Below are 21,171 nucleotides of genomic sequence, written 5' to 3'. Positions count from 1 at the left end.
TAAGCAAAGCATATTTTATTTCCTCTTTCATGAACAGTGAGTTGTATTCTTTAGTACTATTCAAAAAAAAAAAAACAATGTTGTTTTACTGCTTTCTATGTTTGGGTATAAAACAGCAAGGAGGTTAAGAAGATACTGCTAGTGTTCTGGCATATATATTTCCCCAAGTGTGTTGGTAATTGCTATGGGTCAATGATTGTGCATCCAATATGTTCAAGGAAAGAGAGAGAGAGCTGGTGGGTGGGCTATCTCCTTTTCATTTTCCAGATTTTATCCAATTAATTTTTACGCTTCGTTGATCTTATTGTAGTGTGCACTGAATCCATAATATCTTCTGGTTTTGATGGAAAATGCTTACTATTTGGTAAGTGTTACAGTTTTTGCAATTAAGGTTAATGTGATAAATGAAACCACTTTCTCCAGCTCTAAGCAGAGCTGTCTATGTGGATGACATGCCTATAGTGATTCCATGACAGCCAGAGAAGCTCAGAACAAAGTATGGAGTATCTTCCCAGATATTCCACAGTAATCCTTATTGCTTTCAAATGAGGTTTCATTTATCACATTAACCTTAATTGCAAAAACTGTAACAGTTAAAACAACCTGTTAGGAATCCCTCTTAGGTATAAGGTCAGTAGGGAACAGTTCCCATGGAGACTTGAAAGATTTAGTTAGATAAAAATTTATTGAAAAAAAAAAAAAAAAACCCAGGAGATTCCCTCTGAGACCAAAGTGGTGTGAAGACTGCCATTGGGTTATTAGCTTCAATCATATAATCTTATAAGTTGTCTGAAGACTATATGGACTGCCAAGCAGTACACTGGAAAAATTATGAGCTGATTTAGCAGCTGCATCTGCAATCTTATTTAATTCTAATGCGGCTGGGAACACGGCACAACCAAACATAAAAATTTAAGGCCTTCATTTTGTACAATAGTTGTAAAATGTCACAAAGCACTGGATGTGGATTATGACAATATGTGATGGCATGTAAAGAACTTGATAAGTCAGCATAAATTACACACTTTTGGTAGAATTTTTCTTTTATATATTCAAGTGCAAGTGAATGGAATGCAATTCTGCCGTATAATTACTACAATTAAATGGAATCTGATGGGATATAGTAATGTCAGGAAACTCAGCAACACAACCAACAGAGATTTCAAGAAATTGATGATTCAATTTCTTGAATCATCAGTATGGATGGGAAACAAATCGGAGTGGGCTGCTCTGTATGTATTAAACTGCAAATAGATAGAGTATAAGACGTCTAGAGTTGACAAAGTGAGAGGTTGCAGAATGAAGTGCAAACCTGCCATGGAGGAATGTTGTTATGTTTGTTGCAGTTAATGTTGTCAACATTCATACCAAGAGCTTCCATAATCTGTTTATAGGTATACCAAACAGGCATGAGACAGACTTAAGTGTGTAATGTTGAGCTTCCCATCACAGAGAAAAGATACTAGTCTACTAATGTTGAGCTTCCTAACACAGAGAAAAGATACTAGTCTGCGTAGGATGCTCTGGAAGAGACTATTTTTAGGGCATAGTTAAGAGACGACTGTTTTTGTCTAAGCAACAGAGCAGGTTAATTTGCATCAACGAAAGGGTGATGTGTGAAAAGCACCAGTAGCTATTCTTATATGCTGGTGAGGGATAGGGTCCAATCATCAAAATGTACTCTCCCCTTGCACAACTGTAAACCTGAGTCCATAACCAACTTTAGCTGTCTCTTCCTTTAAAGATTACATGGTGATCAGCATTCATATTTACTAATTTAGGGACACAAAACACACGTGTTGAAATGATTATTTTATTTATTATTAATAAAATTGGCGTTTTGACCCATGTATTAAGGTCATCATCAGAAAATACAAGTGTATATGAAAACAAGCTACATGCTCATGCACTCTACAAATGTAAATTGGATTTACGCTGATAAATGATCTTTTACTTAGCCTGACCTCTAGTGGTAAAAAAAAAATTACCACTAGAGGTCAGGCTAAGTAAAAGATCAATTAACAGCATAGATTCAATTAACCTTTATAGAGTGCAAGGGCATGTAGCTTGTTTTCATATACACGTGTATTTTTCTGATGATGACCTCAATACAGGGGTCGAAACGTTCAATTGTTATTTTATTAATAATAAGTAAAATAATCATTTCAACAAGTGTGTTTTGTTTGCCTAAATTAGTAAATATGAAATATCAACTTTAGCTATGCAAATGCACAATAAAGATGAAGCAAGAAACATTAATCAGCACACCTTTTTGTAGAGGATAGAGTGAAAAGGAGATTCAAAACTTTTTTGCATTTGTTTTTAAGTAGCGAATGTGTGTAAAGAGCATAAGATTCTCTCAGAGCCCCAAGAACTTGGCCTATGGTGCCACTGGAGTAATATTTTGTTCCTTTCTTAAATCAGGATACAAGATATTTTCAGCAGGAATGTACACAGTTTTTTTTCTGCTGAAAACCTGAATCCATTGCTAAGAGCTCGTGAATAGACATGGTTAATTAATTGTAAAAGTTGTTTTTCAATGATAAAGTTTCTGTTTGGGATGGAGTACAAATGCAAAAGCCCAAAACTTGCTATGTCGGTTAACCTAAATTATATGCTATAATGATAATATAATACACCGGGGGGGGTCAAAATTAAAGTATCCATGTTTAAGGCCTTGCAGAGCATCAACCAGTGCGCTGGTTGATGCTCTGCAATACAGGTGCACTGTATTGTGTACCGAATGTAGATGTAAGGAGAAGAAGAGCAAAACAAGCACAAATACCATTTTTATTCACTTCCATTATGCATTCATGGTCTGTATTTGTTTAATGTGCTGCTCTTCTCAGTATGCCATAAACTCCTTTGCACAGTGTGTTCAACAGCAGAATACAGCTGGTCAGGACTGGTGTCATGAATATGCTGTGTCATGCCATCTTTCAACACTGCCAAGTTATCAGGATGATCACGATAATCCCTGTCTTTGAGAAATATCCAGAGCTGGAAGTCACACGGGGTCAGATCAGGTGAACAAGATGGTCATGTAGTAAGAAACGCACAGCTGATCACTTTGGCTTCCATGAAGTGTTCTTGAAGAACCTCTTGTACAGATCGACTGGTGTGTGGAGGGGTCCATCTTGCATAAAAAATGACTGAATCCATCCACAGGTGTGGCTGTAGTTGTGGTACAACAAAATTGTTCCATCATATTGCGATACCTCTCGAAAGCAACTGAGCAGGTCACGGGACCCAACTGGCAAATTTTCCTCAAAGAAAAAAGGTCCAATGATAAACAAAGCTGTAAACCCACACCAAACAGTAACTTTGAGTGAATGGAGAGAAATTTGTTGGATTCCATGCAGGTTTGCGTAGCCCATACCTAGCAATTGTGGGTATTCACAGCTTCAGGCAGATGAAAGTGAGTCTAATCTCCCACAAAATCATCCACAACCAGGCAAGGTCCAACTCCACTTGAGCAACGAATGCTAAAGGAAATGTCAGTCAACTTTCAAAGTCCTGCAGGCACAACTCCTGTATCAAGGTTACCTTGAGTGGATAGAAATGCAGAATCTTCTAGAGAATTGTGTAAGGCACATTCATGTCTTGTTACAGCACATGTACTACAGGAACCAATGCTGTTACTCGTGACCTGCTCCACAACGACAGTAGCAACTTCATCCACTTGTTGTGAACTGATTAGTTTGCGACCTCTGCCAGGTCTAACACTCAACAATCCTGTTCCTTCAAAATGACAAGTCATTCATCACAGAGCATGTTGAGATAGTGTACCTTGAAGACATTTGTTCACATAACAAAATTTGCAGAGTGCAACAACAGCATTAAAATTGTTTAGGTGGCACAGCTTCACAAGCAAAGCACGTTGTGGCAAAGTTACTGCTATCACTGTGGACGGCATTAACAACCACAATGGGAAAAGGTCCATATCCATCTTTTTAAACCATCCTGGAACGTATGAAGTTGCGTGATATGCAAATTCCATGCATTTGGTGTTTACAATGTTCCCGTTTGTGAATTTTGGAACTATTCCCCCTCCCTCAGATATAGCTTCTGCATGACACACAGTGTATTCCTGCAAAGTTTCGCAGCATTTGGATCACTCTACAAGGCCTTAAACAGGAATACTTTAATTTTGATCACCCTGTATACAGCTAATTCTCTTTTTAAGTTTTTTTTTTTAAACACAATTTTGAAATAACATGGTTTAGAAAAAAAAAAGCAATTCTATTTTTACACGGTATATTTTGATTTAACACGGTTCAAATGTCGCTTATTTTTAAAATTTCTGTTTGAATTCAGAAATTTTAAAAGGGTATTTCTATTATAATTATCATTTCCTAGAACAGTACATATGTACTATTAAGTACATACATACGAGAAAGTTATGTACATATATACATATCTACATATATACATATAACTTTCATGTTTTTAATTCAAAATGTTTATACATGTCTTCTGTTTTGTTCATGAAAGTTTTCTTTGTGCAATAGTTATACAGGTATGTATTAAATTTTGTATGCGTAATATCAAATTAGTAAAATTAATTATTGATTTTCAGATTTTTTTTTTTTTAACATTTACCCCATTAATCACAATGTCAGTTAATTCAGTTAGACAAAAGAAGAAAAGAAGAGCTATTTCTTTAGAAACTAAGATCCAAATTTTAGACCATTTAGCAGCTGGAGAAGATTCAACATCCATAGGGAAATATTTTGGATTGAACTAAGCTACCATGAGAACGATTAAGGAAAGTGAAGCCATTAGAAAAGCTGTTCTTTATGGAACAAAATTGCATGCCAAGTCATCATCGTATATGAGAGAAATTATAAAAGTGAAAATGGAAAAGGCCCTAGAGATGTGGATAGAAGTTTGCTCACCAAAAAGAACACCTTTAGATAGAGATGTCATCAAACAGAAAGCATTACGGTTGTACAAACAGATTCAGGAAAAGGAGCCAACAAAATCGCACAACAATTATAATTTTTCTGCAAGCACAAGGTTAGTTTACAAGATTTCTCAAAAGATATGCGCTTCATAATGTAAAAATAAAAGGAGAAGCAGCATCTGCAGATGAATCAGCAGCTAGGGAATTTCTTTGAAAGATGTCCAAACTTATTGAAAATTGTGGCTACGCTCCTGATCAAGTTTGGAACACAGATGAGACCAGCCTTTTTTTGGAAAAAATGCCAAGTAGAACTTATATATATCAATTCCTATGAGTGAAAAGTGTGGATTTTAACATGTTACCAGTGCACTGGAAGGCAAACAAAAAAGTTGGGTTACAAAAGATATATTTAATGAATGGTTCCATCAATGTTTTGTTCTAGAAGTTAAAAACTATTTGATGGGGGGAAAAAATCTGGAATTTTAAAGAGTTTTATTGATTATGGACAATGTGCCTGGCCATCCTGTTTTAGAACACCCAAATGTGGAATTCTGTTTCTGCTGTCTTAATACAATATCCTAAAAAAACAAATACCCAAATAGCCTTTTTAGATCAATTAATTCTTCATCAACCAGGTGGCAGCTTATGCAGAATCTCACCACATCCTAGTCAAAATGCTGGGATTATTAAAACTTTATTACATAATGCTCATTCTTTATGTTCGTCCGATGAACTTTTACATAAATAATTATAATATTAAATCTACTTTCTTATTAAATGGCATTAATGATTACTTCATATATAAAGAATTTAATAGTTATGGAATCTGTCTCTTCTAATCCTTAAGAAATAACTCGCATCCTATCCTTTATGTGCAAGTCATTTCTGAACATAGAATTAAAATTTTAAAACCACTGACTATTTTTGTTGCCTTTCACCCCATTAGAAAAATTTCCACCTTTCTTACTTTATCTAAGTATAATCTCCTGCTTCTTGGTTTTCCAGATGTCTACCAGATTCCTGTATTTTGGACAAACTGGAAGATTATTTTATTCATCTCAAAGAACTTAAGTATTATATTAAATATCATGAGCCTGAACAGTCTACCTGCTTGGCATGCTATTTGCACTACATGGAGTTAACTAGAACAAGACAACAATACTTATACATAATAGTTGTTTCCTCATTAAATGTCTTCAAAAAGAAACAAGTGAAAAAATACTCCACTGTCCTCTAACTTAAACAGATCTGATGGTCTACATCTATCCCCTTTATGGGAAATAGAATATTTTAAATCTGTTAAACTTTCTTAATTTGATGTGTATGTGCACGCATGTACACACACACATTTTTCTTTACTTTTTTTGCTATTGTTTGATTGGTCTTCTGTAATTTTTATACTAAGGTGCCTATGAAACCATAAACAACTTTTAATTACAACAAATAAAAATAAATATCATCAAATAAATCCCTGGTGCCCTCAAAGGATGTACAGGATATGATAGTACTACATGAAAAACTATATTATTACTAACTTCCTATCTACAATTTTCCTCCAACTCAGTCTGTTGCCTGTCAAGACAACAACATTATCAGATCTTATGTTTTTATCTTCTAAGGCACATTTTACTGTGTCAATTCACCTATAATCTTGGTCTTCCTCTTGGTCTTTTTCCTGCAAACTTGGCAGAGAACACTTGTTTTGCTAATCTTTCCTCTCCCATTCTGTTTAAGTGACCATACCACCTGAGATTAGCTCTGCTAACGCATTCCTAGATGCTGACAATGTCAAGTTTCCTAACATCCTCGTTTTTACTATGATAACATACTATCTTTCCTAATATCCTCGTTTTTAATATGATATTGCCATTGATGCCATCTGTTCACACCTATAATCTTTCTCAGGACTCTCATATCTGCAGTCTCTAGTCTTTGGTCAAGTGTTTTACTTCTGACCCAGCTGTCAGATCCATAAGTTAAAATTGGCTTCAATACTGTCTTATATATAGCTAATTTAGTGTTTTGGCTAATTTCTCTCTTATTCCATATAAATTTATTCAATTGACTTCTTACCATACCAGCTTTCTTGATTCTTGTCTATGTCCATATTTAATTTACCATCTTCACTAAAATTGTGCCTAAATAGCTGTATTTTCCTAAGTATTTTCAATGTTTCTGCATATTCTCATTGTCTTTGTCTTGTTATCGCTGACCTTCATATCATATCTATTACAACAGTTATTCAATTTAGTCATGGAATCTTGCAGACTTGTAGCAAATTTATTTAAAAGTATAACATCATCTGCATAAAGCAAGGAGCTGACATTAACATTTCCAATTTTGATATCAGATTTAATACCCCTTTCCTTCATAATGTGATCCATATAGATTAGGCCAGCACAACATACAGCCCACGCGCTGCATGCGACCAGCAATGCTATTTATTTTAGCCTGACTGCCTGATTGAAATTAATTAATTATACGGGAGAATATGAAATTAGACAATTTGAATTAAATTTTTACTAAGACTCTGCATGTTTATGTTCATGCGATTAATGTCACAATCATGTTTCTTTTAACTCGACGATAAATTGTATTTGGAGTTATGCCCACTGTCGTATTTAATAACAAATTATTACAATCACTTCAAGATTTTGTTAGCTAGTGTTGCTAGGGGGAAATTCAAAGTTACATCTCTGTGATAACGACTTGATGTCTACAAACAAGAACGGATCGTATTACACAAAGTAAGCCCTGCCTTGACTGGCTTTGGCAGTGTAGTGGTTGGTTGTAACTGGAGCAATACATTACATAACTGTTATCATAAATTGCATTATTGAGAGTTTTTCATCATTACTTTTATGTAATTAATATTGTCAATCTCGAGACAATGAGTAAAAAGCGTAAAATAGATTCGGATCATTGAGCATTTAACCCTGAGTGGACAAACAATATTTTTTTACGTTGTTTAAGGACAAAATAGTGTGATCAAACTTCCATCTGGAGTTTGACAGGTAGATTTCCTGCTTTGACAGAAAATGGATCCTCAATCACTTTTATGTGGACACTGTCTTCATTACTCAATGGCATTCTTTTCTGAAACTCCTCACTTAGAAGTGATATGTGCTTCTTATATTTTCCACCCACCGTTCCCAGCATTGTTTGCTGGGAATCTATAGCTGTGCCGAAAGAGTACAATCTGAGATGTCATTCTGAATCGAAACATCCTAACCTTGGTAAGTTGGATGCGGCGAAAAGCAAATAAAAGCAGCAAAGTTATTGAAAGTCCTTAGTGGTGAGCAACAAGCCTTTAAAAAAATTACATCTGCAAATGAAGTTGCCACAAAGGTAAGCTTAAAAATATCACAAGAAATAGTTTGTTCTGGCAAATCATTTACTGAGGGAGATTTGATAAAAAACTGTCTGATGATTGCCGTTTTTGAATTTTGTCCTGATAAGAAAAATAATTTTGAAAATATCAGTTTGTCCAGTATGACTGTTCACACCTACACCAAGTGCTGGGTGGTTGATATTGCCGAGGATCTTAAAGATAACCTGCAAAAATCGACTAGTGAATTTGTCTATTATTCGCTTGCTATGGATGAAAGTACTGAGGTGAAAGATACTGTACAGCTTTTAATATATGTAAGAGGTGTTAATAAGAATTTTGAGGTGACAGAGGAGCTTGCTAGTTTGTGTTCAAGGAGATCGCAGAAAATGTAAAGATGTGTGTAACCAAAAAACGATCCTTAAATTTAAAAAATTTAGTAGCAGTTTGCACTAATGGTGTTCTATCTGTGAGTGGAAAAAATGTTGGTGCTGTAACATTTATTGAACAGTATGCAGGTAAACCATTGACAAAATTTCACTACCTAATTCATCAGCAGGTGTTATGTTCAAAGGTTTTGCAGTTTAATCATGTGATTAAAGTAGTATTTGTTCTGGTCAACTATATTCGAGCTCAAGGTTTGAAACACCAAATGTTTCAGGCATTTCTAGAAGAAAATGATGTCAAGTACGGGGATCTACCATACCACACTGATGTACGTTGATTGAGCTGCAGTAAAGCTTTGCCATGCTTTGTCGCTCTAAAAAATGAACTAGTTGAATTTTTGGAACTGCAACAAGATATGGAAAAATTCCAAGAAATAATGGATGAAGAATGGAATCAAGATTTATTTTTCTTGTGTGATATTTTGGGTAACTTGAATGACCTTAACTTACAGCTACAAGGAAAAAATAAGTTTGTTTTTCAGTTAATGTCTGTTATAAAAGGCATTCAAAATGAAATTAAGTTTGTTTGAAAATCAACTTGCTAAGGGGAATATGTTACATTTTTTAACTTGTCAACAGAATATTCCATCAGAATATCATTCAATGGTGGGTGGAAAATATAAGAAGCACATATCACTTCTAAGTGAGGAATTTCAGAAAAGAATGCCATTGGGTAATGAAGACGGAGTCTGCATAAAAGCGACTGAGGATCCATTTTCTGCCGAAGCAGGAAATCAAGCATAGGGAGAGTACTTTACAAGAGTTTTATTCTATTCTGGATTAGGATAAATTTAAAAGTTTATTGGATACCAGTTATTTTATATGTTTGGGAGCACTTATACTTGTGAACAAACATTTTCGGTCATGAACTTGAACAAAACTAAACAGCGTTCATCTTTAAGTGATATCAATTTAGAGGCCACATTAAGAACGGACACTTCAAACATTGCATCAAACTTTGATAAAATAGTGGCAACAAAGAAATGCAATGCATCACAATGTGACATTCAGTCACTGATATTTCACCGAGAATATCTATGATACTCTCAGTAAAATTATTAGCAAACTTTGTGTTTATGTTTAATTGATTTTTATTCAGAAATTTTGCAACTATATCTGTTTGTAAATAATTTTGAATATAATTTTAATTGTAACTCTCTAAAAAATTTAAATATGCATATTAATTAGTATTTACTGTAGACATACTAACAAATTTACGTAAGTTTAACTGCAGTTTACCAGTCTAAGATTCAAGGTCCAAAGTGATCTGGCCCTTGGTCAGGTGGTCCAAGTTGGGTTTGGTCCTCAAAGACAATCAAGTTGTGCAGGCCTGATATAGATAATGAATAACAGAGGGGATAATGTACATCCTTGTCTGACACCAGATTTAACCTCCCTACCGGCAAATGTAAATGAAATAGTGAAACAAATTACACTTCTTATCCATGTTATTCAATGGGTTTTAGAGCTTCGTATCCAGATTTATCTCGACGTCTATAGATGTCGTGACTGGTTCGGGGGTTAACATTAAACCTTCTTCCTGTACTTCCTTCAATTCTAACTGCTGACTTACAAGTTAAATAAAGACCGAGTATTGCTTGATATAATGCCCCACTCACACCATATAACTGTAGCATTTTAAATAGCTTCTCTCTTGGCACCTTGTCATATGCCTTTTCCAGATCGACAATACTTAAATACAGATCTTTGTTATATTCCCATGATTTATCGACTATTTGTCGTAAAGTGCAGATCTGATCCTGACAGCCTCTATTTGGCCTGAATCCAGCTTGTTCTTCACCAAGCTTTTCTTCCACAATTCTTCTCAACCGTTTCTCAAGTATACTAGCATAAATCTTACCAGGAACACTCAGTAGGGAAATACCTCTGTAATTCTCACATTCAGTTTTATTTCCCTTTTTATATATGGGTACTATGAGAGCTCTACTCCAATCATCGGGAATTCGTCCGTCTATCCACGCCTTCTGAACTATGCAGTGCAGCCACTGTAAGACTTTTATACCACCATACTTCAGCATTTCTGGTCAAATATCATCTACTCCTGCTGCCTTTCCACATTTCAAGCCTTTGATGGCTTTTTCTACTTCAAGTATGGATATGTATTCCTGACTGCATGCCTGGTCAGTGTTTTTTACCACTGCGCAGTCATCACTGCTTGTTTCATTTAGCAATTTTTCTAAGTAATTACTCCATACTTCAAGGATATCTTTTTCTCCTGTTTTCATGTCACCTTTATAATCTCTAATTCCTTTTACAGCACTCTTTCCTCCATTTCTAAGCTTCTTCAATAACCTCCAGAATATTTTGCCACCTTCTTATTATTTATTTTCTATGTTCTTACCAAAGTCCTCCCATGACTTTTGTTTAGCTAGTTTTACACAGTGTTTAGCTTTCTTACATTTGTCTCTGTATTCTCTAAGAGCACAAGCTGACTTATTTGCCAGGAACTTTTGATATGTTTTCTTCTTTTCTTTCACTGCCTCTTTATCTTCCTGTGTCCACCATGGAGTTCTGATTTTTCTATCCTTGCAGACAACCTCACCACATGCCTCTGGCTGAATCAATCAGGATTTTCTTCAAGGCTTGCCACTGAATCTCCAAGGTTTGGTTCCTGTTCTCAAACTCTTTAGTTTTTTCTTCGATCATTTTATGTGTGTTATTCTAGTTCACATCTGAGAGCTGCTCAACTTTTATTCGCTTTAAAACTTTCTTACATGTTACTAATTTAATAAGCCGAAAGGCTATTTTACCGGCAAATATGTTAATAGAAAGGGGGATGGTAAATACCTTTATGTTTTTATAGCTGGGTACGAAACTCAGATTGAAATCAATATATACATCTCTTAGGAGCTGAGTTTTACATTATGAGAGAATATTAAAGTTAGTGACGGAGCTTGCTCTACCTTTGCATAGAGTTGCCTTGGTGTTGTACTACACCAATTGATCATTTACACTTGGGCTCGCTGACAGTTTTTTCGGCATGAAACTCTATGGATTACGATGGATTTCAATCCGAGTTTCGTACCCAGCTATAAAAACAAAGGGATTTACCATCCCCCTTTCTATTTTCTTACATGTTCTTTTTTTCAATTTCAAATCCTCTGTACACTCTAGGGTCCTGCACCAGGGAGAAAACCTCACTATCAACAATAACATAGTCAATGAGACTTTTCTTATTCCTTGGCTCTTCTCTCCATGTGAATTTGTGCACATTTTTATGTTGGAACATTGTGGTAGTAATAACCAGTCCATGTCCTGAGCAGAAATCCAACAGGTATTTGCCTTTATTATTAGCTTTGCTCTTTTCTCCAAATTTTTCCAATATATTTTTATTATTATGAGGAATTTATCAAATTTGAGTATGTGGGATCCATTATCAATGTGAAAAACTGCTGTTCAGTAGACATCAAGATAGAATAGCTATAACAATAGTCAACCTTTCAAGTCTAGAAGAAAAGATATCAGAAAGTAATTGTTTTGTCACTACAGAAACAAAACGATTCAAGACGTCATTTTCAGTAACTACATATGGATGCAAAACTTTGAACCTAAAGCTAAAAAGATAAGGAATAGCTGCTGCTTTTGAGAGGTGATATTATAAAAAGCCTGTTCATGACTTTTTAAAAACTGCAGTAGAGGGTAAAGACTCTCAATGAGATGGGTGAATAGATGGTGTCTCTACAGTGATTCAGTTTGGAAAGATGAAGCTTCAGAAAAAGAACAGGGCAACCTGATGGAAATTCATTCACGTTGCACATCACTGAGGTGCAGAGTGACCATCAGGCATCTGCTGATATCCAGTGAAATTATGGATGGATATGGAAAAAGTTCATCACCCCGTAAAAGATCACCATTTTGCTTATTGGAGGCTTAAAGTGGCTTGAAAAGTTTTGAAACTCAGCAGGGTTGCATTCTTTAAACCTTATTCCATTCATGGCAAATGTATAAGATATATCTTAAGATATAAGAGGTTTAGCGCTTTTTGTTGGATGAAATTCATTTAACTGGCAGTCAGAAAGGAAAGCCAAGATGATGTGCCTCATTACAAGGTTATATATTTGCAATGAGGATTGTCTGATTAAATTTGACAAATCTGGGATTTGAGGTGATGGTATTCTGGCTTTCAGATAAAGACAAATAATAATAAGAATTAAAAAAAAAAAAAAAAACCCTTTAATAGGAAGCAATTATGATGTGCATATGGAAAAATAAAATGGGAACTGAATGTAGAAATATCATCCTAACATAAATACAACTAACTCCATTTCAGACAAACTGCAGAGCAAGTGGTGTTTTTTTTTTTTTTTTGTTGTTGTTTTTTTTAATACGTTCCATTATGCCCTAAGAATTCTTTGGAGCACAGAAAAAAAAAAAAATTTTTTTTTTAAACCCACAGCTTGTGTGGGAAGAGCCTGTGTAGCTCAGTGGATGTGGCGTTTGCACACAACGGCGCTTGGCCGCACGAAGGAAGGCTTGGTTTCGAGTCTAGTCGGCAACTAGAGGAAATTTTTCTAAGCCTATTTTCGACCGGTTCCCGAGTTAGTCGATCTCTGGCACAGGCAAGCGGGTTTTTCGTCCTGTAAACTCAAGAAAATCGACCGTAGAACCCACATTATTTCAGACATTAAATATATTGTGTTAGGGTTAGGGACCACGAGATGGCGGCACATTTGAGCTGTTTCTCTTCACTGTGTACTGCTTAATTAGTGAGAGCCTCGGACCATCTATCTCTGATTGGTACCAGTGGAGATTGAACTGCCCACTCAGTCTCCAAAAGTTAGATAGGGCTAAATGGCCTCGCCTACTCCCGGTATACAGGACTAAAAAGGCGTTAGCTGATGTTTTTTTTTTTTTTTTTTTTTTTTTTTTTTTTTTTTTTTTTTTCCAGCTTGTGTGGACTTAGAGCAAAAAAACTACTTGCCCAAACCAGGACTTCTGAATATTATCATAAAAACATCAAATGTCCAAAATTAAATTTTAAAAAATGATAATTTCTTCTTACCTTTAATTTATGTGTTGGATCTGCTCCATGGGCTAACAACAGTTCAACCACGGCCAAATGGCCTCCTGCACAAGCTAAAGAGAGAGGATTATGATCATTGTTCGTAGTTTGCTTGTTAACATTTGCTCCCTTACTAATTAAAAATTGAACTGTACAAAGATGACCAGCTCGTGCAGCTTTCATTAGTGGTGTGCGACCTCCTTCTGATTCATGTTCCTAAAATATACAACATTCAAATATTTATTACAGACAAACACAATTACACATATACAATTTCTCACTTCACAGTCCTCTCTGAAATTAAGTAATTTGGCTGAAGCATAACTATATATACAATATTCAAATATTATTTGCAGTCAAACACAATTACACACATACAATTTCGCACTTTGCAGTCCTCTCTGAAATTAAGTAACTTGGCTGAAACATAACTATACACAATTTCATACTTCACAGTCCTATAAGAACATAAGTGATTTGGCTGTGTCAGACCACTGAACCCAACATGCTAAGCACAAAGATGAGATCACTGTATTCGTAATGCACACTAGAAGAGAAATCAAGCGTACAATTATAGTTATTTATTTCGTATCCAAACACAAGTGGTACATTAGTAAGTAAGTGGTACAACATGATTTCAACAAATTAAGATACATTACAATGAGATCAGCTTAGATTGGGTAGGTGAGTTATACAGGGAAATAATAATTAAATATGAAAAAAAAGGAAGCTATACATAACTTATATACAATCAATATGGTCATATGTATCTCCAGTATCTTGCACAATCAACTGCTCTTTCTGTGCAGGATATAAGGTCCTCTTTTGTATAAGGTGATGGAAGAAAGGGGCAAGAAAGAAGGTGTTCCATGGACTCGGTTGTCCCACACTCACAATTGTTGGTCCAGTGAGGTAGCCCCATTTGATGATTTTGTTTGCAGCGTTCTGTTGTTTGCAGTCTGTTGAGGCTTTTCCAAGTATTCCAGTCCAAGTGGGCACCAGGTGGAAGATGTTCAGCTGTTGGAATACCAGTATTATTTTCAGGATATAGTGTAAGCCATTGTTGAAGTCTTGTCTCTGGGAGGTTTTTAGGTGGTTCAACAGTTGTCAGGAAGTTGTGTCGTGATCTTAGTCTTTGGGGCACTGCGGTCTGGGGTCGAATAGTGGGTGGCATTCATCATTCATTTGTCAGCCTCTTTCATCAGCTGAGAATGCAGATATTCGAATTGAAGGGGGGGGGGGGGTGTGCAATACCAGCCAAAGTATACAGGTCTTTTAGTAGTGTTGGTTTCAGGCACCCTGTAATTAAGCGGCAGCTTTCATTCAATGCTGGATAAAGTTTTTCAGCATGTCAGGATCTGGACATACTGGGCAGGCATATTCAGCAGAAGAATAGCAAAAGGCCAAGGCAGAAGATCTCAGTGTGCTAAGGTCCACACCCCATTTGGAGGAGGTAAGCTTTCTTAGAATGTTGTTTCTTGCATTCACTTTTGCCTTTGTTTTTTCTAGTTGGGTTTTATATGACAGGGTGCGATCAAGAGTCACACCGAGCTAGATTAGGTTCCAGGAATGTTCAATTTTAGAGCTTTCCCAAGAAATCTGTAGCTTCCTGTTGGCTTCCTTATTGTTAAGATGGAAAAGGCCAGTCTAGGTTTTCAAGGGGTTTGGTTTCAGTTGATTGCTGGTACAGTATGTGGTTAGACTATTTAAGGCAAGTGATAGAGTAGTTTCAATGGACTTAAAATTTTTTGATTGAGTAGCTATGGCAAGGTCATCAGCATAGATAAAATTTCTAGTTCCTGGAAAAATGGGGAGATCATTGACGTAGATGTTGAAAAGTAATGGTGATAACACTTCCCTGGGGGGGGGCATTTTTTTGGAGGTGCCAGCAGCTCTTCCTACCCCCCAGGTCCATATAAAAGTGTCTGTTTTCCAAGAGTGATTGGATCAGGAGGACAAGGCGATAGTCTCTGTATATTTTATTTCTGAATGTGAGATTGTTTATGGTATTAATGCTGCAGTTAGTTCTACAAAGACTGCTCCTGTGGCTAGCTTTTGCTCATAACCATTTTCTATATATTGAGTGAGGTTGAGAATTTGTGATGTGCAGGATTTGCCTGGTCTAAAGCCAGCCTGCTCAGCAATAAGATGGGGTTCGATTAGGGGTTGTAGCCAATTCAAAATTAATCGTTCATAGAGTTTAAAGAGGTTGCTGAGTAGTGATATATACAATTACATTGTACCACATATACCCAATAGAGCAATCAATGGATCGGCCAAGATGTTTATTTTCTGGCTTGGTCATTTTTCTGATATATATATATATATATATATCCTTATTTTCTTATTCTTCTACAGCTACATTCCGGCACTGCCAAAACATTTGAATATGTAAAGTGCTATCTGAAATATACATAATGAAATACAAGAAAGACTCTGGCAAGAAACCACATTACAGAATATAGCATATAAAAACATAAAAAAAGTTTTGCAAATCTTTATAATGTATTCCTTTTTTTTTTTTTGTACTTTTTTTTTTTTTTTTTTGCATATAGAACAGTGAAACCACTAAGATAATTTATGTTCATCCTGTATTATATACATATAAAACCCAACTTTGCCGTCTCCATCATGTATTAGAGTTCAGTGTCCTGACAACCATGTGTATTCTCAAGCCCATTTTTTAGGGATGAAAAACTTTTTTTTTTTTTTTTTTTTTTTTTTTTTTTTTTTTTTTTTTTTTTTTGGGAGAGAGGGGTGTACTATCTGAAATTAGCTAAGTGAACTTAATGAGGGTCCATGATGTGTACAATACCATTCTCAATTTGTGGGAATGTCATATTTAAAGAATAGCATGAAATCAGACGTATCGCTCAAACAATCTAAATTATTAGCTCAACAAATTACTTGGATTTTGAAAAACATGTCAGCAAGTAAAGATAAAAAAAGTTATTATCCCTCTTTATATGGCTATAATTTGGACACATCTTGACTAATGAGCACAGGTTTCTAGGGCACCAGGAGGTGGTCGAAAAGATTCAGAGATGAATGACAAAGTTGGTGACAGGTCTGTGGAATACTCCCTAAAAGGATAGGAAGGTTTGTGGGTTACAAAGTTTAGTTGATAGCATAAAAGAAGGGACATTATAAAAACTTTTAAGATATTAAAAGAATTTTATAAAATTGATGCAAGTGAAATTTTTCAATATATCACAAATAGAGAACTTTGGGACATCTGTCGAAGTTGTTAAGAGTGTGGTTAGTAGGGGGTGTGTAGTCCAGAATTTTTTGCACAGAGAGTGATGAGCGAGTGGAATGGATTGCCAGAATTAGTTGTGAGTTTCCTGATTATGAATGGATTCAAGGAGAGATATGATAGGATTTGTGTATATGATGGTTCATTTGGGTCTCCCACAATAAGTCTCCAGACTCCATGGAGATGCCACATGGAGTGGGACTAACTTGCGCAGTGTTCATCTGCCTATCAGAATACCAGACAATCCCCCTCCACTCACCGAATATTCTATATTCCATTTCACCAATTCTAAATATGCCACTGAGATTAACTATCTTGGTAACTCAGACCATAATCTAATCAATGGTTTTGTTTCTAGTGAAACTCACTTCCCTCAAACTTGTTTCCCTTGGCATTACAGCAATGCCAAGTGAGGAGTCTTCTGTAACTACTACACTAGATCCAGATTCTTCATGTCATCATGTTACAGGAAGTATCCCAGAATGAAGGCATCAGGACCATCATTCTCCATTCCATTTAGAATTTCCACTGATACTCAAGCCATGATTCACCAATAAGGTGTCAAAGCATAACATTGCAAATAGTTTGAAACCAAAATTCCAGCTTCGTGCTCAGTCTAGAGAGGGAAGCCTGCAATAACTGGAAAACAATCACTAACAAATTTAAGTCTGATTGTAAAAGAGTCAAATACAGAAAACATACAGCGTGTATAAATGCCAGTCTTCTGGATCCTTGCAAAGGCCATTAGGTAGCATCTGTCCATCAGCTATCCCCCCCCCACACACACACTCCTAAAAATGATAGCAATATTTCATCAAATACCTAAACACAAAGCTGACTTCCTGGCATTTTTCTTCTCTTCCAACTTACGCAGAGATGAAGAAGGAAAATGGTCTCCAATTATACTATGAAACAACGGATCCCATTCTTTCTGAACTTTCTGTTAGAAAAACATCAGAACTCAGATTTAAAAAAAAAAAAAAAAGCTTAAAAAGCTAAATGTTTGGTTAATGTAAAAGATGTACATTTGTGTTAATGTACATTTGTAAAAAATGGCTACAATAATTAAAAAAAAAAAAAAATTTCACAAGATACTCCATAAAAATACCACTAAAAACAAAAAAGATTACAGGGATGTCATAGCCATACCCTATGTCAGAGGCATTTCAGAAAAAATAGACAGAACATTACATAAGTACAACATCCAGACTGACTTCAAACTCCGAACAAAATTAAGAAATTTTCTCAGTTCTTCCAAAGAATTCTTACATACCTGGCCCACCCGCAGGTTTACAAAATCTAATGTACATGTAACCTACCCTACATATGGGAAACAAGACGCATGATACTAATCAGAAAAGATTAACACAAACAACACAATGTATACCTCCATTATGGTAAAACAGGCCTATCAGACCATGCACTCCAAACATACCATAGAATTGACAGGAAAGGCACCAAGTCCCTACACCACACCAAATACTGGTTTGAGAGAAAATTCAAAAAAGTCTGTGAAATGTTAAAACACTATCCAAACCTGAACAAAAATGACAGATAAATAATTCCAAGAATGGTGTCAGACAAGGATGTACATCATCCCCTCTATTATTCATTATGTATATGGATCACATTATGAAGGAAAGTATCTGATATCAAATATCAATCTGATATCAAAATTGGACATGTTAATCTCAGCTCTTTGCTTTATGCAGACAATCTTATTGTTCTAAATAAATCTGCTACAAGTCTGCAAAATTCCCTGACTAAATTGAATAATTGTTATAACAGATATGGTATGAAGGTCAGTAATAACAAGACAAAGACAATGAAAATAGGCAAAAACATTGAACATATCAACTGCATTGTTTATTTATATTTATCTTCAAAAAAATGCAGAACCTATAGAAAAGTAAAACATTTCAGCTACTCTTCACAATTTTTAGTGAAGATGATAAATTAAATATTGAATTTGACAACAGAATCAACAAAGCTGGTATAGTAGGAAGTCAACTAAATAAATTTATATGAAATAAGAAAGAAATTAGTCAAAAACACTATATTAGCTGTATACAAAATTGGGTCAGAAGTAAAACACTTGACAAAAAACTAGAGACTGCAGATATGAGAAAGATTAGGGGCATGAACAGATGGCATCAATGGCAATATCACATTAAAAACGAGGATATTAGGAAAGAACTTGACATTGTCAGCATCCAGGAATGCGTTAGCAGAGCGAATCTCAGGTGGTATAGTCACTTAAACAGAATGGGAGAGGAAAGATTAGCAAAATAAGCGTTCTTTAACAGGTTGGCAGGAAAAAGACCCAGAGGAAGACCAAGATATAGGTGGATTGATACGGTAAAAAGTGTTTTAGAAGATAGAAATATAAGATCTGATAATGTTGGAGACTTCACAGATAATAGATTGATTTGGAGGAAAATTGTAGCCAAGAAATTAGTGATGATGTAAATTTTTCATGTAATACTATGATTAATTATGTTTGTGTTAATACATCCCTGTGTTAATACGCCCCATCATCATCATCAAATTCCATGGCAGGAATTTGATTATGATGAATGTGTAGGACCCATCTGCAACCCTTATAGCAACAGGAAAAACAAGCCCAGAAGAAAATCTCAATACAAGAGACTTTAGAAATGTTTAACGTAGTTTTGTTTTTAATTTGTTTGTTTGTTTTTTTTTAAATATTTTATGTGTTTATATTTTATTTATTTTAAGGGGTGCAAAAGTAGACTAGCCTACTAGTGGCGCAACATAATTTTCACGGCGAAATAGTCTACAATATCTGGCAGTCAAACAATCCCATGAGATCTCCTGACTATTTGATTACATCGCATTTACCCAAAATGTCAAATCAAATGAGAAGCTCAGGCTCCTTCCAGAACCAGCAATCACAGCAACTCGGTCCTTTAGTCCGTATCTGCTAATTAAATATTGAAAGCATCAGCTGGCTTAAATGTGTTTTTTAAAATACTCAAAAAAAAAAATGAAATAGATGTAGTTGTTATCCAGGAGACATGCATTCATAAGGAACAGGATTTTCAGAAAAGGGATAAAATTCCAGTGTATAATCTAGTGGGTGCAACACTCCACCAAATATATGGCGTTGCCACATGTTCAGAGCAAGATTGATAATCTCTGCCTCGTATCAACGTCAACTCAAGGAAATATCCATAGTGCGACTGTAAAAATAGGAGAAATCACATCATCAATGTATACAAACCTCCAACTGTGATGTGGCCAACACGTCAGAGACTCAAGTCCACGCTTCAATTTATATAGGAGACTTCAACAGCCACCATGAAACTTGGAAATATAGGACTAATGACTTGAATGGCGAATCTCTTGTCGACTGGGCTGTAGATCATAACTACTATTTGATCTTTGGCACAAAAGATAGGGACACCTTTAGGTCTGCAGCCTGGGATCCAGAATACAATTCAAATCTGTGTTTTGTTTCCAAGAGTATTAATGGCAAACCTTTGATGGCTAAAGTTAAGAAAAGCCTTCACCTTATATAGGGAGTATAGAAAGATCCAGGAAAACCCTCATCTTCCAAGTGCATAGAGAAGCTTCAAATGTAATAAATAGATTGAAATCAAGATAGCCTCCTGTTAGTACTGCTATAAGACTGCTAGAGGACAATTTTGATGTCAATCAAGAGTGTAGAAAGGTGATGGGAGGTGTTTGCAGATTCAGAACCTTCCCTGCATTGAAGAACCACCACTTGGATATGACCTTCCATGTAAAACTTAGATTACTTTAAATCGGCTAAGGACTAACCACAGTCGATGTGCAGACTTTTCTTTTACAAGTGCCAAAAAATTCATTCCCCACAATGTGACTGTGAAAGTGAGAAGCCGATCATTCACGATATTCACCAAGAATGACGACTGAGAGCATACGAAGGAGAGGAACAGGATTTCCTAGTTCCAACACTTGCAACTATTGACTGGATTAATAACTTCGATATAAATTTTTTCTACTAGTGTTGCTTGAATATTTCATGTTTTTGTGCTATATACATATATTTAGAGATGTCAAGTTTAGATTTATATAATATATATATGTCTATTTACATTTTAATTATATACATACTGTCATAATTGTCATCGACACTGTATATGTTTCCTTTTCTTGCAATGTAATAGCCATAGGATAAATAAATAAAATAATAAATTTATTTTAACT

General features: G+C 35.4%; 1 protein-coding gene across 1 annotated transcript in view; it reads right to left on the bottom strand.

The window, feature by feature from the left end:
• Positions 1-21,171, bottom strand: part of mask (multiple ankyrin repeats single KH domain) — an 823,307-nt gene that overhangs the window by 542,815 nt on the left and 259,321 nt on the right. Inside the window, 1 exon segment of the mRNA XM_090396371.1 lies at positions 13,704-13,919. Within this exon segment, the coding sequence (XP_090252497.1) occupies positions 13,704-13,919 (216 nt within the window).

Source organism: Typopeltis vanoorti, chromosome 8 (genome assembly GCF_054136105.1).
Source record: "Typopeltis vanoorti isolate ZY-2024b chromosome 8, IOZ_Tvanoo_1.0, whole genome shotgun sequence".
Classification (NCBI taxonomy): domain Eukaryota; kingdom Metazoa; phylum Arthropoda; class Arachnida; order Uropygi; family Thelyphonidae; genus Typopeltis; species Typopeltis vanoorti.
The sequence above is the reverse complement of the archived record's forward strand: the minus strand, read 5'-3'. Positions and strand labels throughout refer to the sequence as shown.